The sequence below is a fragment of the Oncorhynchus masou genome, chromosome 5 (assembly GCF_036934945.1).
Source record: "Oncorhynchus masou masou isolate Uvic2021 chromosome 5, UVic_Omas_1.1, whole genome shotgun sequence".
NCBI lineage: Eukaryota > Metazoa > Chordata > Actinopteri > Salmoniformes > Salmonidae > Oncorhynchus > Oncorhynchus masou.
The window spans coordinates 2,305,618-2,329,738 of NC_088216.1; the positions used below are offsets into that span (position 1 = coordinate 2,305,618).

At 47.3% G+C, this 24,121-nt stretch overlaps 1 protein-coding gene and 1 pseudogene across 1 annotated transcript in view; both read right to left on the minus strand.

Moving 5' to 3' along the window:
• LOC135525671 (caskin-1-like) overlaps positions 1–24,121 on the minus strand; it is a 109,038-nt gene that overhangs the window by 70,135 nt on the left and 14,782 nt on the right. Inside the window, 3 exon segments of the mRNA XM_064953438.1 lie at positions 8,215–8,360; positions 10,153–10,250; positions 16,751–16,802. Of these exon segments, the coding sequence (XP_064809510.1) occupies positions 8,215–8,360; positions 10,153–10,250; positions 16,751–16,802 (296 nt within the window).
• LOC135525171 (glucose-dependent insulinotropic receptor-like) lies at positions 15,147–16,652 on the minus strand (annotated as a pseudogene).

Consider the following 24,121-nt stretch of genomic DNA (forward strand, 5'->3'; position numbering starts at 1 on the left):
GAGACAGAGAGATACACGGGGTTAGACTGGGGCAACATCTCAGACTGAACACAGAGAGACAGAGAGATACACGGGGTTAGACTGGGGCAACATCTCTGACTGAACACAGAGAGACAGAGAGATACACGGGGTTAGACTGGGGCAACATCTCAGACTGAACACAGAGAGACAGAGAGATACACGGGGTTAGACTGGGGCAACATCTCAGACTGAACACAGAGAGACAGAGAGATACACGGGGTTAGACTGGGGCAACATCTCAGACTGAACACAGAGAGACAGAGAGATACACGGGGTTAGACTGGGGCAACATCTCAGACTGAACACAGAGAGACAGAGAGATACACGGGGTTAGACTGGGGCAACATCTCAGACTGAACACAGAGAGACAGAGAGATACACGGGGTTAGACTGGGGCAACATCTCAGACTGAACACAGAGAGACAGAGAGATACACGGGGTTAGACTGGGGCAACATCTCTGACTGAACACAGAGAGACAGAGAGATACACGGGGTTAGACTGGGGCAACATCTCAGACTGAACACAGAGAGACAGAGAGAGACTACATCTCAGGGAACACAGAGAGACAGAGAGATGGGACTGGGGCAACATCTCAGACTGAACACAGAGAGACAGAGAGATACACGGGGTTAGACTGGGGCAACATCTCTGACTGAACACAGAGAGACAGAGAGATACACGGGGTTAGACTGGGGCAACATCTCTGACTGAACACAGAGAGACAGAGAGATACACGGGGTTAGACTGGGGCAACATCTCTGACTGAACACAGAGAGACAGAGAGATACACGGGGTTAGACTGGGGCAACATCTCTGACTGAACACAGAGAGACAGAGAGATACACGGGGTTAGACTGGGGCAACATCTCTGACTGAACACAGAGAGACAGAGAGATACACGGGGTTAGACTGGGGCAACATCTCAGACACGGGGTTGAACACAGACTGAACACAGAGAGAGAGATACACGGGGTTAGACTGGGGCAACATCTCAGACTGAACACAGAGAGACAGAGAGATACACGGGGTTAGACTGGGGCAACATCTCAGACTGAACACAGAGAGACAGAGAGATACACGGGGTTAGACTGGGGCAACATCTCAGACTGAACACAGAGAGACAGAGAGATACACGGGGTTAGACTGGGGCAACATCTCAGACTGAACACAGAGAGACAGAGAGATACACGGGGTTAGACTGGGGCAACATCTCAGACTGAACACAGAGAGACAGAGAGATACACGGGGTTAGACTGGGGCAACATCTCAGACTGAACACAGAGAGACAGAGAGATACACGGGGTTAGACTGGGGCAACATCTCTGACTGAACACAGAGAGACAGAGAGATACACGGGGTTAGACTGGGGCAACATCTCAGACTGAACACAGAGAGACAGAGAGATACACGGGGTTAGACTGGGGCAACATCTCTGACTGAACACAGAGAGACAGAGAGATACACGGGGTTAGACTGGGGCAACATCTCAGACTGAACACAGAGAGACAGAGAGATACACGGGGTTAGACTGGGGCAACATCTCAGACTGAACACAGAGAGACAGAGAGATACACGGGGTTAGACTGGGGCAACATCTCAGACTGAACACAGAGAGACAGAGAGATACACGGGGTTAGACTGGGGCAACATCTCAGACTGAACACAGAGAGACAGAGAGATACACGGGGTTAGACTGGGGCAACATCTCTGACTGAACACAGAGAGACAGAGAGATACACGGGGTTAGACTGGGGCAACATCTCTGACTGAACACAGAGAGACAGAGAGATACACGGGGTTAGACTGGGGCAACATCTCAGACTGAACACAGAGAGACAGAGAGATACACGGGGTTAGACTGGGGCAACATCTCTGACTGAACACAGAGAGACAGAGAGATACACGGGGTTAGACTGGGGCAACATCTCTGACTGAACACAGAGAGACAGAGAGATACACGGGGTTAGACTGGGGCAACATCTCTGACTGAACACAGAGAGACAGAGAGATACACGGGGTTAGACTGGGGCAACATCTCAGACTGAACACAGAGAGACAGAGAGATACACGGGGTTAGACTGGGGCAACATCTCAGACTGAACACAGAGAGACAGAGAGATACACGGGGTTAGACTGGGGCAACATCTCAGACTGAACACAGAGAGACAGAGATACACGGGGTTAGACTGGGGCAACATCTCTGACTGAACACAGAGAGACAGAGAGATACACGGGGTTAGACTGGGGCAACATCTCTGACTGAACACAGAGAGACAGAGAGATACACGGGGTTAGACTGGGGCAACATCTCTGACTGAACACAGAGAGACAGAGAGATACACGGGGTTAGACTGGGGCAACATCTCTGACTGAACACAGAGAGACAGAGAGATACACGGGGTTAGACTGGGGCAACATCTGAGACTGAACACAGAGAGACAGAGAGATACACGGGGTTAGACTGGGGCAACATCTCAGACTGAACACAGAGAGACAGAGAGATACACGGGGTTAGACTGGGGCAACATCTCAGGCTGAACACAGAGAGACAGAGAGATACACGGGGTTAGACTGGGGCAACATCTCAGACTGAACACAGAGAGACAGAGAGATACACGGGGTTAGACTGGGGCAACATCTCAGACTGAACACAGAGAGACAGAGAGATACACGGGGTTAGACTGGGGCAACATCTCAGACTGAACACAGAGAGACAGAGAGATACACGGGGTTAGACTGGGGCAACATCTCTGACTGAACACAGAGAGACAGAGAGATACACGGGGTTAGACTGGGGCAACATCTCTGACTGAACACAGAGAGACAGAGAGATACACGGGGTTAGACTGGGGCAACATCTCTGACTGAACACAGAGAGACATAGAGATACACGGGGTTAGACTGGGGCAACATCTCTGACTGAACACAGAGAGACAGAGAGATACACGGGGTTAGACTGGGGCAACATCTCTGACTGAACACAGAGAGACAGAGAGATACACGGGGTTAGACTGGGGCAACATCTCTGACTGAACACAGAGAGACAGAGAGATACACGGGGTTAGACTGGGGCAACATCTCTGACTGAACACAGAGAGACAGAGAGATACACGGGGTTAGACTGGGGCAACATCTCTGACTGAACACAGAGAGACAGAGAGATACACGGGGTTAGACTGGGGCAACATCTCTGACTGAACACAGAGAGACAGAGAGATACACGGGGTTAGACTGGGGCAACATCTCTGACTGAACACAGAGAGACAGAGAGATACACGGGGTTAGACTGGGGCAACATCTCAGACTGAACACAGAGAGACAGAGAGATACACGGGGTTAGACTGGGGCAACATCTCTGACTGAACACAGAGAGACAGAGAGATACACGGGGTTAGACTGGGGCAACATCTCTGACTGAACACAGAGAGACAGAGAGATACACGGGGTTAGACTGGGGCAACATCTCAGACTGAACACAGAGAGACTTATTAAATATAATTAAGGGATAATCAATCAATAAATTATGATTATAGGGATAATAATTGTGTCTGTCATAGTTGAAGTGTACCTATGATGAAAATTATAGGCCTCTCTCATCTTTTTAAGTGGTAGAACTTGCACAATTGGTGGCTGACTAAATACTTTTTTTGATACATGTATTACATAAAGATGCGGTAGATGATATAGAGTACAGTATATACGTATACATATGAGATGAATAATGTAGGGTATGTAAACATTATATTAGGTAGCATTGTTTAAAGTGGCTAGTGATATATTTTACATCCTTTCCCATCAATTCCCATTATTGAAGTGGCTGAAGTTGAGTCAGTGTGTTGGCAGCAGCCACTCAATGTTAGTGGTGGCTGTTTAACAGTCTGATGGCCTTGAGATAGAAGCTGTTTTTCAGTCTCTCGGTCCCAGCTTTGATGCACCTGTACTGACCTCGCCTTCTGGATGATAGAGGGATGAACAGGAAGTGGCTCGGGTGGTTGTTGTCCTTGATCATCTTTATGGCCTTCCTGTAACATCGGGTGGAGTAGGTGTCCTGGAGGGCAGGTAGTTTGCCCCCGGTGATGCGTTGTGCAGACCTCACTACCCTCTGGAGAGCCTTACGGTTGAGGGCGGAGCAGTTGCTGTACCCGGCGGTGATACAGCCCGCCAGGATGCTCTCGATTGTGCATCTGTAGAAGTTTGTGAGTACTTTTGGTGACAAGCCGTATTTCTTCAGCCTCCTGAGGTTCTTCACGATGATGTCTGTGTGAGTGGACCAATTCAGTTTGTCTGTGATGTGTATGCCGAGGAACTTAAAACTTACTACCCTCTCCACTACTGTTCCATTGATGTGGATAGGGGGGTGTTCCCTCTGCTGTTTCCTGAAGTCCACAATAATCTCCTTAGTTTTGTTGACGTTGAGTGTGAGGTTATTTTCCTGACACCACACTCCGAGGGCCCTCACCTCCTCCCTGTAGGCCGTCTCGTCGTTGTTGGTAATCAAGCCTACCACTGTCGTCCGCAAACTTGATGATTGAGTTGGAGGCGTGTGTGGCCACGCAGTCGTGGGTAAACCGGGAGTACAGGAGAGGGCTCAGAACACACCCTTGTGGGCCCCAGTGTTGAGGATCAGCGGGGTGGAGATGTTGTTGCCTACCCTCACCACCTGGGGTTGGTCCGTCAGGAAGACCAGTACCCAGTTGCACAGGGCGGGGTCGAGACCCAGGGTCTCGAGCTTGATGAGGAGCATGGAGGGTATTATGGTGTTAAATGCCGAGCTGTAGTCGATGAACAGCATTCTCACATAGGTATTCCTCTTGTCCAGATGGGTTAGGGCAGTGTGCAGTGTGGTTGAGATTGCATCGTCTGTGGACCTATTTGGGCGGTAAGCAAATTGGAGTGGGTCTAGGGTGTCAGGTAGGGTGGAGGTGATATGGTCCTTGACTAGTCTCTCAAAGCACTTCATGATGACGGAAGTGAGTGCTACGGGGCGGTAGTCGTTTAGCTCCGTTACCTTAGCTTTATTGGGAACAGGAACAATGGTGGCCCTCTTGAAGCATGTGGGAACAGCAGACTGGTATAGGGATTGATTGAATATGTCCGTAAACACACCAGCCAGCTGGTCTGTGCATGCTCTGAGGGCGCAGCTGGGGATGCCGTCTGGGCCTGCAGCCTTGTGAGGGTTAACACGCTTAAATGTTTTACTCACCTCGGCTGCAGTGAAGGAGAGTCCGCATGTTTTCGTTGCAGACCGTGTCAGTGGCACTGTATTGTCCTCAAAGCGGGCAACAAAGTTATTTAGTCTGCCTGGGAGCAAGACATCCTGGTCCATGACGTGGCTGGTTTTCTTTTTGTAATCCGTGATTGACTGTAGACCCTGCCACATACCTCTTGTGTCTGAGCCGTTGAATTGAGATTCTACTTTGTCTCTATACTGACGCTTAGCTTGTTTGATTGCCTTGCTGAGGGCAATCAGTTTACTAGATAGTTACAGTAGTTTACTAGATAGCTACAGTAGTTTACTAGATAGCTACAGTAGTTTACTAGATAGCTACAGTAGTTTACTAGATAGCTACAGTAGTTTACTAGATAGCTACAGTAGTTTACTAGATAGTTACAGTAGTTTACTAGATACCTACAGTAGTTTACTAGATAGCTACAGTAGTTTATTAGATAGTTACAGTAGTTTACTAGATAGTTACAGTAGTTTACTAGATAGCTACAGTAGTTTATTAAATAGTTACAGTAGTTTATTAGATAGCTACAGTAGTTTACTAGATACCTACAGTAGTTTATTAGATAGCTACAGTAGTTTACTAGATAGTTACAGTAGTTTATTAGATAGTTACAGTAGTTTACTAGATACCTACAGTAGTTTACTAGATAGCTACAGTAGTTTATTAGATAGTTACAGTAGTTTACTAGATAGTTACAGTAGTTTACTAGATAGCTACAGTAGTTTATTAGATAGCTACAGTAGTTTACTAGATAGTTACAGTAGTTTATTAGATAGTTACAGTAGTTTACTAGATACCTACAGTAGTTTACTAGATAGCTACAGTAGTTTATTAGATACCTACAGTAGTTTACTAGATACCTACAGTAGTTTATTAGATACCTACAGTAGTTTATTAGATAGCTACAGTAGTTTACTAGATAGCTATAGTAGTTGTTCAATATCAACTGAAGTCGATAGCAAGTTTACTAGATAGCTACAGTAGTTTACTAGATAGTTACAGTAGTTTATTAGATACCTACAGTAGTTTACTAGATAGCTACAGTAGTTTATTAGATAGTTACAGTAGTTTACTAGATAGTTACAGTAGTTTACTAGATAGCTACAGTAGTTTATTAGATAGTTACAGTAGTTTATTAGATAGCTACAGTAGTTTACTAGATACCTACAGTAGTTTATTAGATAGCTACAGTAGTTTACTAGATAGTTACAGTAGTTTATTAGATAGTTACAGTAGTTTACTAGATACCTACAGTAGTTTACTAGATAGCTACAGTAGTTTATTAGATAGCTACAGTAGTTTACTAGATACCTACAGTAGTTTATTAGATAGCTACAGTAGTTTACTAGATAGTTACAGTAGTTTATTAGATAGTTACAGTAGTTTACTAGATACCTACAGTAGTTTACTAGATAGCTACAGTAGTTTATTAGATACCTACAGTAGTTTACTAGATACCTACAGTAGTTTATTAGATACCTACAGTAGTTTATTAGATAGCTACAGTAGTTTACTAGATAGCTATAGTAGTTGTTCAATATCAACTGAAGTCGATAGCAAGTTTACTAGATAGCTACAGTAGCTTACCACAGCTACAGTACTTTACCAGATACCTACAGTAGTTTACTAGATAGCTACAGTCGTTACCTATATAGCTACAGTAGTTTATTAGATACCTACAGTAGTTTATTAGATAGCTACAGTAGTTTACTAGATAGCTACAGTAGTTTACTAGATAGCTACAGTAGTTTATTTGATACCTACAGTAGTTTACTAGATAGCTACAGTAGTTTACTAGATAGCTACAGTAGTTTACTAGATAGCTACAGTAGTTTACTAGATAGTTACAGTAGTTTACTAGATAGCTACAGTAGTTTATTAGATAGCTACAGTAGTTTATTAGATACCTACAGTAGTTTACTAGATACCTACAGTAGTTTACTAGATAACTACAGTAGTTTACTAGATACCTACAGTAGTTTACTAGATAGCTACAGTAGTTTACTAGATAGCTACAGTAGTTAACTAGATAGTCACAGTAGTTTACTAGATAACTACAGTAGTTTACTAGATAATTACAGTAGTTTACTAGATACCTACAGTAGTTTACTAGATAGCTACAGTAGTTTACTAGATAGCTACAGTAGTTTACTAGATAGCTACAGTAGTTTACTAGATAGCTACAGTAGTTTACTAGATAGCTACAGTAGTTTATTAGATAGTTACAGTAGTTACCTATATAGCTACAGTAGTTTACTAGATACCTACAGTAGTTTACTAGATAGCTACAGTAGTTTATTAGATAGCTACAGTAGTTGCCATGATAACCGAACCATCAGTCCTAGCTTGCTTTTATGAAAATCGAATTCAACAACGCCAATAATGTTTTCAATTCGCCGTTTGCTTTCAAAAGCAGCTCTAGCATAGAACATGTGATAACGAACAGTGGCCTCTGAATTCTACCGCGCTGATCGACTGTTATAGGGATAAGTATGTTACAGTCGTTGGCAGACCAGAACACAGTGGACCTCGACCAGAACACAGTGGACCTCGACCAGAACCGTGAGGAACACCACATTTTATGATGTGTCTGTGTGTCGGTGTGTGTCGGTGTGTGTCATTGTGTTTGTGTGTCGTTGTGTGTGTGTAGTTGTGTCTGTGTGTCGTTGTGTGTGTCATTGTGTTTGTGTGTCGTTGTGTGTGTGTCGTTGTGTGTGTGTAGTTGTGTGTGTGTCGTGTGTGTGTCGTTGTGTGTGTCATTGTGTGTGTGTGTCGTCGTGTGTGTGTCGTTGTGTGTGTCATTGTGTTTGTGTGTCGTTGTGTGTGTGTCGTTGTGTTTGTGTGTCGTCGTGTGTGTGTCGTTGTGTGTGTCATTGTGTTTGTGTGTCGTTGTGTGTGTGTGTCGTGTGTGTGTCGTTGTGTGTGTCGTTGTGTGTGTGTCGTTGTGTGTGTGTCGTTACCCCGTCATAATGTCCGTGCTGTGCTGATAGGTGCAGTGGGATCTGGCCCTCGTCTGATTGAATGTTGACTGATGATCCCGCCTTCAGGAGCATTTTCATTGGCTCAGTCTTCCCCTGCCACGCCGCGTAGTGCAGTGGACGCATACCTACGGCAACCACAGAGGAACACACAGAATCAGACTACGACCCACAACACACCAGAGGAACACACAGAATCTACGACCCACAACACATCAGAGGAACACACAGAATCAGACTACGACCCACAACACACCAGAGGAACACACAGAATCTACGACCCACAACACATCAGAGGAACACACAGAATCAGACTACGACCCACAACACACCAGAGGAACACACAGAATCAGACTACGACCCACAACACATCAGAGGAACACACAGAATCTACGACCCACAACACATCAGAGGAACACACAGAATCGGACTACGACCCACAACACATCAGAGGTAAACACAGAATCAGACTACGACCCACAACACATCAGAGGTACACACAGAATCAGACTACGACCCACAACACATCAGAGGTAAACACAGAATCAGACTACGACCCACAACACATCAGAGGTACACACAGAATCTACGACCCACAACACATCAGAGGAACACACAGAATCTACGACCCACAACACATCAGAGGTACACACAGAATCAGACTACGACCCACAACACACCAGAGGAACACACAGAATCAAACTACGACCCACAACACATCAGAGGAACACACAGAATCTACGACCCACAACACATCAGAGGAACACACAGAATCTACGACCCACAACACATCAGAGGTACACACAGAATCAGACTACGACCCACAACACATCAGAGGAACACACAGAATCAGACTACGACCCACAACACATCAGAGGAACACACAGAATCAGACTACGACCCACAACACATCAGAGGAACACAAAGAATCAGACTACGACCCACAACACATCAGAGGAACACACAGAATCAGACTACGACCCACAACACATCAGAGGAACACACAGAATCAGACTACGACCCACAACACATCAGAGGTAAACACAGAATCAGACTACGACCCACAACACATCAGAGGTAAACACAGAATCAGACTACGACCCACAACACATCAGAGGAACACACAGAATCTACGACCCACAACACATCAGAGGAACACACAGAATCTACGACCCTCAACACATCAGAGGAATACACAGAATCTACGACCCACAACACATCAGAGGAACACACAGAATCTACGACCCACAACACATCAGAGGAACACACAGAATCTACGACCCACAACACATCAGAGGAACACACAGAATCAGACTACGACCCACAACACATCAGAGGAACACACAGAATCAGACTACGACCCACAACACATCAGAGGTAAACACAGAATCAGACTACGACCCACAACACATCAGAGGAACACACAGAATCAGACTACGACCCACAACACACCAGAGGAACACACAGAATCAAACTACGACCCACAACACATCAGAGGAACACACAGAATCTACGACCCACAACACATCAGAGGAACACACAGAATCTACGACCCACAACACATCAGAGGTACACACAGAATCAGACTACGACCCACAACACATCAGAGGTACACACAGAATCAGACTACGACCCACAACACACCAGAGGAACACACAGAATCAGACTACGACCCACAACACATCAGAGGAACACACAGAATCTACGACCCACAACACATCAGAGGAACACACAGAATCTACGACCCACAACACACCAGAGGAACACACAGAATCAGACTACGACCCACAACACACCAGAGAGAAGACGGAGAGAGAGAGAGAAAGAGAGTGTGTGTGTGTGTGTGTGTGTGTGTGTGTGTGTGTGTGTGTGTGTGTGTGTGTGTGTGTGTGTGTGTGTGTGTGTGCGAAGGAGTGTTACCGTTCTGGTCCTTAATGTCCACTGTGGCCTGAGCCTCCAACAGCAGAGAGATCAGCTCCTTGTTGCCGCTCAGAGCAGCATGGTGCAGAGGAGACAACCTACACACACACACACACACACACACACACACACACACACACACACACACACACACACACACACACACACACACACACACACACACACACACACACACACACACACACACACACGGTGGGTCTGTAATCATAGTGATTAAACCTATAGTTCTAGGGGTTCTGTAACCATAGTGATTAAACCTATAGTTCTAGTGGGTCTGTAACCATAGTGATTAAACCTATAGTTCTAGTGGGTCTGTAACCATAGTGATTAAACCTATAGTTCTAGTGGGTCTGTAACCATAGTGATTAAACCTATAGTTCTAGTGGGTCTGTAACCATAGTGATTAAACCTATAGTTCTACTGGGGTCTGAAACCGTAGTGATTAAACCTATAGTTCTTTTGGGTCTGTAACCATAGTGATTAAACCTATTGTTCTAGTGGGTCTGTAACCATAGTGATTAAATCTATAGTTCTAGGGGGCCTGTAACTATAGTGATGAAATCTATAGTTCTAGGGGGTCTGTAACCATAGTGATTAAATCTATAGTTCTAGGGGGTCTGTATCCACAGTGAATAAATCTATAGTTCTAGTGGATCTGTAACCATAGTGATTAAATCTATAGTTCTAGGGGGTCTGTATCCATAGTGAATAAATCTATAGTTCTAGGGGGTCTGTATCCATTAATCCACCATCCCTCATCTCTTTACTGTGTAACTTCATCCCTTCTCACTGTGTGTGTGTGTGTGTGTGTGTGTGTGTGTGTGTGTGTGTGTGTGTGTGTGTGTGTGTGTGTGTGTGTGTGTGTGTGTGTGTGTGTGTGTGTGTGAGGTGACCTAGATCCCATAATAAGACACCTCTTCCCTGGAGCCTCTAACCCTTTCTCTATCTCTTCATCTATCCCTATCGCTCTATCCTCCTCTTCGTCCCTCTCTCTCTCCTTTTCTCTCACTTTCTCTCCTTTTCTCTGTCTCTCTCTCCTTTTCTCCCTCTCTCTCTCCTTTTCTCTCACTTTCTCTCCTTTTCTCTCTCTCTCTCTCCTTTTCTCTCTCTCCTTTTCTCTCTCTCCTTTTCTCTCTCTCTCTCTTTCCTTTTCTCCAATTTCCCCTCCTTTTCTCTCCCTGTTTCTCTGTTTCTCTCTCATTGATGTTAAAGTATATGTATATATACATTGCTCAAAAAAATTAAGGGAACACTAAATTAACACATCCTAGATCTGAATGAATGAAATATTCTTATTAAATACTTTTTTCTTTACATAGTTGAATGTGCTGACAACAAAATCACACAAAAATGATCAATGGAAATCAAATTTATCAACCCATGGAGGTCTGGATTTGGAGTCACTCAAAATTAAAGTGGAAAACCACACTACAGGCTGATCCAACTTTGATGTAACGTCCTTAAAACAAGTCAAAATGAGGCTCCGTAGTGTGTGTGGCCTCCACGTGCCTGTATGACCTCCCTACAATGCCTGGGCATGCTCCTGATGAGGTGGCGGATGGTCTCCTGAGGGATCTCCTCCCAGACCTGGACTAAAGCATCCACCAACTCCTGGACAGTCTGTGGTGCAACGTGGCGTTGGTGGATGGAGCGAGACATGATGTCCCAGATGTGCTCAATTGGATTCAGGTCTGGGGAACGGGTGGGCCAGTCCATAGCATCAATGCCTTCCTCTTGCAGGAACTGCTGACACACTCCAGCCACATGAGGTCTAGCATTGTCTTGCATTAGGAGGAACCCAGGGCCAACCGGACCAGCATATGGTCTCACAAGGGGTCTGAGGATCTCATCTCGGTACCTAATGGCAGTCAGGCTACCTCTGGCGAGCACATGGAGGGCTGTGCGGCCCCCCAAAGAAATGCCACCCCACACCATGACTGACCCAAATGCCAAACGTCCTGCACGGTGTTGGGCTGTAAGCACAACCCCCACCTGTGGACGTCGGGCCCTCATACCACCCTCATGGAGTCTGTTTCTGACCGTATGAGCAGACACATACACATTTGTGGCCTGCTGGAGGTCATTTTGCAGGGCTCTGGCAGTGCTCCTCCTGCTCCTCCTTGCACAAAGGTGGAGGTAGCGGTCCTGCTGCTGGGTTGTTGATTCCTAAGTGGACAGTTTGATTTCACAGAAGTGTGATTGACTTGGAGTTACATTGTGTTGTTTAAGTGCCCCTTTATTTTTGAGCAGTGTATATATGGAAAATATATATAGGTTCTTAAAATGAACCAGCAGGAAAACTCTGTATATAGACTGTGTTTATAGACTGTGTGTATAGACTGTCTTTATAGACTGTGTTTATAGACTGTGTGTATAGACTGTGTGTATAGATTGGGTTTATAGACTGGGTTTATAAACCGTGTTTATAGACCGTGTTTATAGACCGTGTGTATAGACGGTGTTTATAGACTGTGTTTATAGACTGTGTTTATAGACTGTGTGTATAGACTGTGTTTATAGACAGTGTTTATAGACAGTGTTTATAGACTGTGTGTATAGACTGTGTTTATAGACTGTGTTTATAGACTGGGTTTATAGACTGGGTTTATAGACTGGGTTTATACACTGTTAATAGACTGTCTTTATAGACTGGGTTTATATACTGTGTTTATAGACTGTGTTTATAGACTGTAGGACCCATAACTTACAACATAGACCTACTGTAGGACCACTAACTTACAACACAGACCTACTGTAGGACCCATAACAATAACATAGACCTACTGTAGGACCCATAACGATAACATAGACCTACTGTAGGACCCATAACGATAACATAGACCTACTGTAGGACCCATAACTTCACCTAACAATTACATAGACCTACTGTAGGACCCATAACGATAACATAGACCTACTGTAGGACCCATAACGATAACATAGACCTACTGTAGGACCCATAACTTCACCTAACAACAACATAGACCTACTGTAGAACCCATGACTTCACCTAACAATAACATGTGTATAGACTATGATTATAGACGGTGTATAGACGGTGTGTGTAGAATGTTTTTTTTACTGTGTGTATAAGTGTGTATAGACTGTGTATAGACTGTGATTATAGACGGTGTATAGACGGTGTGTGTAGAATGTGTGTATAGACTGTGTGTATACACCGTGTGTATAGACTGTGTATAGACTGTGTGTATACACCGTGTGTATAGACTGTCTATAGGCTGTGTTTATAGACTGTTTATGTAGACTGTGTGTAAAGACTGTGTGTAAAGACTGTGTGTATAGACTGTGTATAGACTGTGTGTATAGACCGTGTGTATAGACACTGTGTATAGACTCTATAGACTGTGTGTATAGACTGTGTGTATAGACTGTGTTAATAGACTGTGTAAAAGATGTGTCTATAGACTGTTTACATAGACTGTGTCAATAGACTGTTTACATAGACTGTGTGTAATGACTGTCTATAGACTGTGTTTATAGACTGTCTATAGACTGTGCTTATAGACTGTGTATATACTGTGTATATAGACTGTGTGTATAGACTGTGTGTATAGACTGTATATAGACTGTGTATATAGACTGTGCAGACTGTGTATAGTCTGTGTTTATAGACTGTGTGTATAGACTGTGTATAGACTGTATATAGACTGTGTTAATAGACTGTGTGTATAGACTGTGTGTATAGACTGTATATAGACTGTGTTTATAGACTGTGTATAGACTGTGTATATAGACTGTGCAGACTGTGTATAGTCTGTGTTTATAGACTGTGCAGACTGTGTATAGTCTGTGTTTATAGACTGTGTGTATAGACTGTGCAGACTGTGTATAGTCTGTGTGTATAGACTGTGTGTATAGACTGTGTATAGACTGTATATAGTCTGTGTTTATAGACTGTGTGTATAGACTGTGCAGACTGTGTATAGTCTGTGTGTATAGACTGTGTGTATAGACTGTATATAGACTGTGTTTATAGACTGTGTATAGACTGTGTATATAGACTGTGCAGACTGTGTATAGACTGTATATAGTCTGTGTTTATAGACTGTGTGTATAGACTGTGTATAGACTGTATATAGTCTGTGTTTATAGACTGTGTGTATAGACTGTGTATAGACTGTATATAGACTGTGTTAATAGACTGTGTGTATAGACTGTGTGTATAGACTGTGTTAATAGACTGTGTGTATAGACTGTGTGTATAGACTGTATATAGACTGTGTTAATAGACTGTGTGTATAGACTGTGTGTATAGACTGTGTTTATAGACTGTGTTTATAGACTGGGTTTATAGACTGGGTTTATAGACTGGGTTTATACACTGTTAATAGACTGTCTTTATAGACTGGGTTTATATACTGTGTTTATAGACTGTGTTTATAGACTGTAGGACCCATAACTTACAACATAGACCTACTGTAGGACCACTAACTTACAACACAGACCTACTGTAGGACCCATAACAATAACATAGACCTACTGTAGGACCCATAACGATAACATAGACCTACTGTAGGACCCATAACGATAACATAGACCTACTGTAGGACCCATAACTTCACCTAACAATTACATAGACCTACTGTAGGACCCATAACGATAACATAGACCTACTGTAGGACCCATAACGATAACATAGACCTACTGTAGGACCCATAACTTCACCTAACAACAACATAGACCTACTGTAGAACCCATGACTTCACCTAACAATAACATGTGTATAGACTATGATTATAGACGGTGTATAGACGGTGTGTGTAGAATGTTTTTTTTACTGTGTGTATAAGTGTGTATAGACTGTGTATAGACTGTGATTATAGACGGTGTATAGACGGTGTGTGTAGAATGTGTGTATAGACTGTGTGTATACACCGTGTGTATAGACTGTGTATAGACTGTGTGTATACACCGTGTGTATAGACTGTCTATAGGCTGTGTTTATAGACTGTTTATGTAGACTGTGTGTAAAGACTGTGTGTAAAGACTGTGTGTATCGACTGTGTATAGACTGTGTGTATAGACCGTGTGTATAGACACTGTGTATAGACTCTATAGACTGTGTGTATAGACTGTGTGTATAGACTGTGTTAATAGACTGTGTAAAAGATGTGTCTATAGACTGTTTACATAGACTGTGTCAATAGACTGTTTACATAGACTGTGTGTAATGACTGTCTATAGACTGTGTTTATAGACTGTCTATAGACTGTGCTTATAGACTGTGTATATACTGTGTGTATAGACTGTATATAGACTGTGTATATAGACTGTGCAGACTGTGTATAGTCTGTGTGTATAGACTGTGTGTATAGACTGTGTGTATAGACTGTATATAGACTGTGTTTATAGACTGTGTATAGACTGTGTATATAGACTGTGCAGACTGTGTATAGTCTGTGTTAATAGACTGTGTGTATAGTCTGTGTGTATAGACTGTGTGTATAGACTGTGTGTATAGACTGTATATAGACTGTGTTTATAGACTGTGTATAGACTGTGTGTATAGACTGTGTGTATAGACTGTGTTAATAGACTGTGTGTATAGACTGTGTGTATAGACTGTATATAGACTGTGTTTATAGACTGTGTATAGACTGTGTATATAGACTGTGCAGACTGTGTATAGTCTGTGTTAATAGACTGTGTGTATAGACTGTGTGTATAGACTGTATATAGACTGTGTTAATAGACTGTGTGTATAGACTGTGTGTATAGACTGTGTTAATAGACTGTGTGTATAGACTGTGTGTATAGACTGTATATAGACTGTGTTAATAGACTGTGTGTATAGACTGTGTGTATAGACTGTATATAGACTGTGTTTATAGACTGTGTATAGACTGTGTGTATAGACCGTGTGTATAGACTGTGTGTATAGACAGTGTTAATAGACTGTGTATAAGATGTGTCTATAGACTGTTTACATAGACTGTGTGTATAGACTGTGTGTATAGACTGTCTATAGACTGTGTGTATAGACTGTATATAGACTGTGTTTATAGACTGTGTATAGACTGTGTGTATAGACTGTGTTAATAGACTGTGTGTATAGACTGTATATAGACTGTGTTTATAGACTGTGTATAGACTGTGTGTATAGACCGTGTGTACAGACTGTGTTAATAGACTGTGTATAAGATGTGTCTATAGACTGTTTACATAGACTGTGTGTATAGGCTTTGTATAGACAGTGTGTATAGACTGTGTATAGATGGTGTATAGACAGTGTGTATAGACAGTGTGTATAAACTGTGTATAGACATTGTGTATAGACTGTGTATAGACAGTGTGTATAGACTGTGTATAGACATTGTGTATAGACTGTGTATAGACTGTGTATATAGACTGTGTATAGATGGTGTATAGACAGTGTGTATAGACAGTGTGTATAGACTGTGTATAGACATTGTGTATAGACTGTGTATAGACAGTGTGTATAGACTGTGTATAGACATTGTGTATAGGCTGTGTATAGACAGTGTGTATAGACAGTGTGTATAGACTGTGTAAAGACTGTGTATAGACAGTGTGTATAGACTGTGATGTCACTCACCCGTCTGTGTCCTGGAAGTTAACATTGACCCTCTTGGCTGTTCCCAGCAACTCTGAAACACACATAGATAGAGACATCAGCGTGTGTGGTAACATGGATCACAGGAAAATGAGAATAAAGACTAAATCAAGCAGAATTAACACCCAGGAACGCCCCTGTCCACCCCCTGTCCACACAGGAACACCCCCTGTCCACCCAGGAACACCCCCTGTCCACACAGGAACACCCCCTGTCCTCCCCCTGTCCACCCCCTGTCCACTCCCTGTCCACCCAGGAACACCCCCTGTCCACCCAGGAACACCCCCTGTCCACCCAGGAACACCCCCTGTCCACCCCCTGTCCTCCCCCTGTCCACCCAGGAATACCCCCTGTCCACCCAGGAACACCCCCTGTCCACCCAGGAATACCCCCTGTCCACCCATTGTCCACCCAGGAACACCCCTGTCCACCCCCTGTCCACCCAGGAACGCCCCTGTCCACCCCTGTCCACACAGGAACACCCCCTGTCCACCCAGGAACACCCCCTGTCCACACAGGAACACCCCCTGTCCTCCCCCTGTCCACCCCCTGTCCACTCCCTGTCCACCCAGGAATACCCCCTGTCCACCCAGGAACACCCCCTGTCCACCCAGGAACACCCCCTGTCCACCCCCTGTCCACCCCCTGTCCACCCCCTGTCCACCCAGGAACACCCCCTGTCCACCCCCTGTCCACCCCCTGTCCTCCCAGGAACACCCCCTGTCCACCCCCTGTCCTCCCCCTGTCCACCCCCTGTCCACCCCCTGTCCTCCCAGGAACACCCCCTGTCCACCCCCTGTCCACCCCCTGTCCACCCAGGAACACCCCCTGTCCACCCCCTGTCCTCCCAGGAACACCCCCTGTCCACCCCCTGTCCACCCCCTGTCCTCCCAGGAACACCCCCTGTCCACCCCCTGTCCACCCAGGAACACCCCGTGTCCACCCAGGAACACCCCCTGTCCACCCCCTGTCCACCCCCTGTCCTCCCAGGAACACCCCGTGTCCACCCCCTGTCCACCCAGGAACACCCCCTGTCCACCCAGGAACACCCCCTGTCCACCCCCTGTCCACCCCCTGTCCACCCCCTGTCCACCCAGGAACACCCCCTGTCCTCCCCCTGTCCACCCAGGAACACCCCCTGTCCACCCAGGAACACCCCCTGTCCACCCCCTGTCCACCCAGGAACACCCCCTGTTCACCCCCTGTCCACCCCGGAACACCCCCTGTCCACCCCCTGTCCACCCAGGAACACCCCTTGTCCTCCCCCTGTCCACCCCCTGTCCACCCAGGAACACCCCCTGTCCACCCAGGAACACCCCCTGTCCACCCCCTGTCCTCCCCTGTCCACCCAGGAATACCCCCTGTCCACCCAGGAACACCCCCTGTCCACCCAGGAATACCCCCTGTCCACCCATTGTCCACCCAGGAACACCCCCTGTCCACCCCCTGTCCACCCAGGAACGCCCCTGTCCACCCCCTGTCCACACAGGAACACCCCCTGTCCACCCAGGAACACCCCCTGTCCACACAGGAACACCCCTGTCCTCCCCCTGTCCACCCCCTGTCCACTCCCTGTCCACCCAGGAATACCCCCTGTCCACCCAGGAACACCCCCTGTCCACCCAGGAACACCCCCTGTCCACCCCCTGTCCACCCCCTGTCCACCCCCTGTCCACCCAGGAACACCCCTGTCCACCCCCTGTCCACCCCCTGTCCTCCCAGGAACACCCCCTGTCCACCCCCTGTCCTCCCCCTGTCCACCCCCTGTCCACCCCCTGTCCTCCCAGGAACACCCCCTGTCCACCCCCTGTCCACCCCCTGTCCACCCAGGAACACCCCCTGTCCACCCCCTGTCCTCCCAGGAACACCCCCTGTCCACCCCCTGTCCACCCCCTGTCCTCCCAGGAACACCCCCTGTCCACCCCCTGTCCACCCAGGAACACCCCGTGTCCACCCAGGAACACCCCCTGTCCACCCCCTGTCCACCCCCTGTCCTCCCAGGAACACCCCGTGTCCACCCCCTGTCCACCCAGGAACACCCCCTGTCCACCCAGGAACACCCCCTGTCCACCCCCTGTCCACCCCCTGTCCACCCCCTGTCCACCCAGGAACACCCCCTGTCCTCCCCCTGTCCACCCAGGAACACCCCCTGTCCACCCAGGAACACCCCCTGTCCACCCCCTGTCCACCCAGGAACACCCCCTGTTCACCCCCTGTCCACCCCGGAACACCCCCTGTCCACCCCCTGTCCACCCAGGAACACCCCTTGTCCTCCCCCTGTCCACCCCCTGTCCACCCAGGAACACCCCTGTCCACCCCCTGTCCACCCAGGAACACCCCCTGTCCACCCAGGAACACCCCCTGTCCACCACCTGTCCACCCCCTGTCCACCCCCTGTCCACCCAGGAACACCCCCTGTCCACCCAGGAACACCCCCTGTCCACCAAGGAACACCCCCTGTCCTCCCCCTGTCCACCCAGGAACACCCCCTGTCCTCCCAGGAACACCCCCTGTCCACCCCCTGTCCACCCCCTGTCCACCCCCTGTCCACCCCCTGTCCACACCCTGTCCACCCCCTGTCCACCCCCTGTCCACCCAGGAACACCCCCTGTCCACCCAGGAACACCCCCTGTCCACCAAGGAACACCCCCTGTCCTCCCCCTGTCCACCCAGGAACACCCCCTGTCCACCCCCTGTCCACCCCCTGTCCACCCCCTGTCCACCCCCTGTCCACCCCCTGTCCACACCCTGTCCACCCCCTGTCCACCCCCTGTCCACCCCCTGTCCACCCAGGAACACCCCCTGTCCACCCAGGAACACCCCCTGTCCACCAAGGAACACCCCCTGTCCTCCCCCTGTCCACCCAGGAACACCCCCTGTCCACCCCCTGTCCACCCCCTGTCCACCCAGGAACACCCCCTGTCCTCCCCCTGTCCACCCCCTGTCCACCCCCTGTCCACCCCCTGTCCACCCAGGAACACCCCCTGTCCTCCCCCTGTCCACCCCCTGTCCACCCCCTGTCCACCCCCTGTCCACCCAGGAACACCCCCTGTCCACCCCCTGTCCACCCAGGAACACCCCCTGTCCTCCCCCTGTCCACCCAGGAACACCCCCTGTCCTCCCCCTGTCCACCCCCTGTCCACCCCCTGTCCACCCAGGAACACCCCCTGTCCACCCAGGAACACCCCCTGTCCACCCCCTGTCCACCCAGGAACACCCCCTGTCCACCCCCTGTCCACCCAGGAACACCCCCTGTCCACCCCCTGTCCACCCAGGAACACCCCCTGTCCACCCAGGAACACCCCCTGTCCACCCCCTGTCCACCCCCTGTCCACCCAGGAACACCCCCTGTCCACCCAGGAACACCCCCTGTCCTCCCCCTGTCCACCCAGGAACACCCCCTGTCCACCCCCTGTCCACCCAGGAACACCCCCTGTCCACCACCTGTCCACCCCCTGTCCACCCCCTGTCCACCCCCTGTCCACCCAGGAACACCCCTGTCCACCCCCTGTCCACCCAGGAACACCCCCTGTCCACTCAGGAACACCCCCTGTACACCCAGGAACACCCCCTGTACACCCAGGAACACCCCCTGTCCACCCCCTGTCCACCCCCTGTCCACCCCCTGTCCACTCAGGAACACCCCCTGTCCACCCAGGAACACCCCCTGTCCACCCAGGAACACCCCCTGTCTACCCCCTGTCCACCCCCTGTCCACCCCCTGTCCACTCAGGAACACCCCCTGTCCTCCCCCTGTCCTCCCCCTGTCCACTCCCTGTCCTCCCCCTGTCCACCCCCTGTCCACCCCCTGTCCACCCCCTGTCCACCCCCTGTCCACCCAGGAACACCCCCTGTCCACCCAGGAACACCCCCTGTCCACCCCCTGTCCACCCCCTGTCCACCCCCTGTCCACCCCCTGTCCACCCCCTGTCCACCCCCTGTCCACCCAGGAACACCCCCTGTCCACCCAGGAACACCCCCTGTCCACCCCCTGTCCACCCAGGAACACCCCCTGTCCACCCCCTGTCCACCCCTGTCCACTCAGGAACACCCCCTGTCCTCCCCCTGTCCTCCCCCTGTCCTCCCCCTGTCCACTCCCTGTCCTCCCCCTGTCCACCCCCTGTCCACCCCCTGTCCACCCCTTGTCCTCCCCCTGTCCACCCCTGTCCACCCCCTGTCCACCCAGGAACAGCACCTGTCCACCCCCTGTCCTCCCAGGAACACCCCCTGTCCACCCCCTGTCCACCCAGGAACACCCCCTGTCCACCCCCTGTCCTCCCCCTGTCCACCCAGGAACAGCCCCTGTCCACCCAGGAACACCCCCTGTCCACCCATTGTCCTCCCCCTGTCCACCCAGAGACATACCCCAAGCGACTTACAGCTGTAATCGCAGCAAAAGGTGGCGCTACAAAGTATTAACTTAAGGGGGCTGAATAATTTTGCACGCCCAATTTTTCATTTTTTTATTTGTTAAAAAAGTTTGAAATATCCAATAAATGTCGTTCCAATTCATGATTGTGTCCCACTTGTTGTTGATTCTTCACAAAAAATACAGTTTTATATCTTTATGTTTGAAGCCTGAAATGTGTCAAAAGGTCGCAAAGTTCAAGGGGGCCGAATACATACTGTATCACTGTCCCCTATCTACATACATACTGTATCACTGTCCCCTATCTACATACATACTGTATCACTGTCCCCTATCTACATACATACTGTATCACTGTCCCCTATCTACATACATACTGTATCACTGTCCCCTATCTACATACACACTGTATCACTGTCCCCTATCTACATACATACTGTATCACTGTCCCCTATCTACATACATACTGTATCACTGTCCCCTATCTACATACATACTGTATCACTGTCCCCTATCTACATACATACTGTATCACTGTCCCCTATCTACATACATACTGTATCATTGTCCCCTATCTACATACATACTGTCCCCTATCTACATACATACTGTATCACTGTCCCCTATCTACATACATACTGTCCCCTATCTACATACATACTGTATCACTGTCCACTATCTACATACATACTGTATCACTGTCCACTATCTACATACATACTGTATCACTGTCCCCTATCTACATACATACTGTATCACTGTCCCCTATCTACATACATACTGTATCACTGTCCCCTATCTACATACATACTGTATCACTGTCCCCTATCTACATACATACTGTATCACTGTCCCCTATCTACATACATACTGTATCACTGTCCCCTATCTACATACATACTGTATCACTGTCCCCTATCTACATACATACTGTATCACTGTCCCCTATCTACATACATACTGTATCACTGTCCCCTATCTACATACATACTGTATCACTGTCCCCTATCTACATACATACTGTATCACTGTCCCCTATCTACATACATACTGTATCACTGTCCCCTATCTACATACATACTGTCCCCTATCTACATACATACTGTATCACTGTCCCCTATCTACATACATACTGTATCACTGTCCCCTATCTACATACATACTGTCCCCTATCTACATACATACTGTATCACTGTCCCCTATCTACATACATACTGTATCACTGTCCCCTATCTACATACATACTGTATCACTGTCCCCTATCTACATACATACTGTATCACTGTCCCCTATCTACATACATACTGTATCACTGTCCCCTATCTACATACATACTGTATCACTGTCCCCTATCTACATACATACTGTATCACTGTCCACTATCTACATACATACTGTATCACTGTCCCCTATCTACATACATACTGTATCACTGTCCCCTATCTACATACATACTGTCCCCTATCTACATACATACTGTATCACTGTCCCCTATCTACATACATACTGTATCACTGTCCCCTATCTACATACATACTGTCCCCTATCTACATACATACTGTATCACTGTCCCCTATCTACATACATACTGTATCACTGTCCCCTATCTACATACATACTGTATCACTGTCCCCTATCTACATACATACTGTCCCCTATCTACATACATACTGTATCACTGTCCCCTATCTACATACATACTGTATCACTGTCCCCTATCTACATACATACTGTATCACTGTCCCCTATCTACATACATACTGTATCACTGTCCCCTATCTACATACATACTGTATCACTGTCCCCTATCTACATACACACTGTATCACTGTCCCCTATCTACATACTGTATCACTGTCCCCTATCTACATACATACTGTCCCCTATCTACATACATACTGTATCACTGTCCCCTATCTACATACATACTGTATCACTGTCCCCTATCTACATACATACTGTATCACTGTCCCCTATCTACATACATACTGTATCACTGTCTCCTATCTACATACATACGGTCCCCTATCTACATACATACTGTACCACTGTCCCCTATCTACATACATACTGTATCACTGTCCCCTATCTACATACATACTGTCCCCTATCTACATACATACTGTATCACTGTCCACTATCTACATACATACTGTATCATTGTCCCCTATCTACATACATACTGTCCCCTATCTACATATATACTGTATCACTGTCCACTATCTACATACATACTGTATCACTGTCCCCTATCTACATACATACTGTCCCCTATCTACATACATACTGTATCAATGTCCCCTATCTACATACATACTGTATCACTGTCCCCTATCTACATACATACTGTATCACTGTCTACTATCTATCTGGTTCTCTCTCTCTACTAGGGTTCTCTCTCTAATAGGGTTAGGGTTCTCTCTCTCTACTAGGATTAGGGTTCTCTCTCTACTAGGGTTAATGTTCTCTCCCTACTAGGATTAGGGTTCTCTCTCTACTAGGGTTAGGGTTCTCTCCCTACTAGGATTAGGGTTCTCTCTCTACTAGGGTTAGGGGTCTCACTAATAGGGTTAGGGTTATCTCTCTACTAGGGTTAGGGTTCTCTCTTTCTCTCTCTCTCTAATAGGGTTAGGGTTCCCTCTCTACGAGGGTTAGGGTTCTCTTTCTCTACTCTACCTCTCTGAGCCCCGCCCACTATTTCTTGCTGCTCAACCAATCGGACACCCTGATGTTAGAGGCTAAATGTCCCCAGCCACACTATAGACCTGTGTGTAGGTGTGTGTGTAGAACCAGATTTTTCTCTGAATTATTAAACACCCCATACAGGTTCCACTGCAGGAAACACACACACACACACACACACACACACACACACACACACACACACACACACACACACACACACTTCTGACCATCACCACATGTCTCTCTCTCCTTCCCTCTGTCTCCATCCCTCCCTCCCGTCCTCTATGTATGTGCTCAGT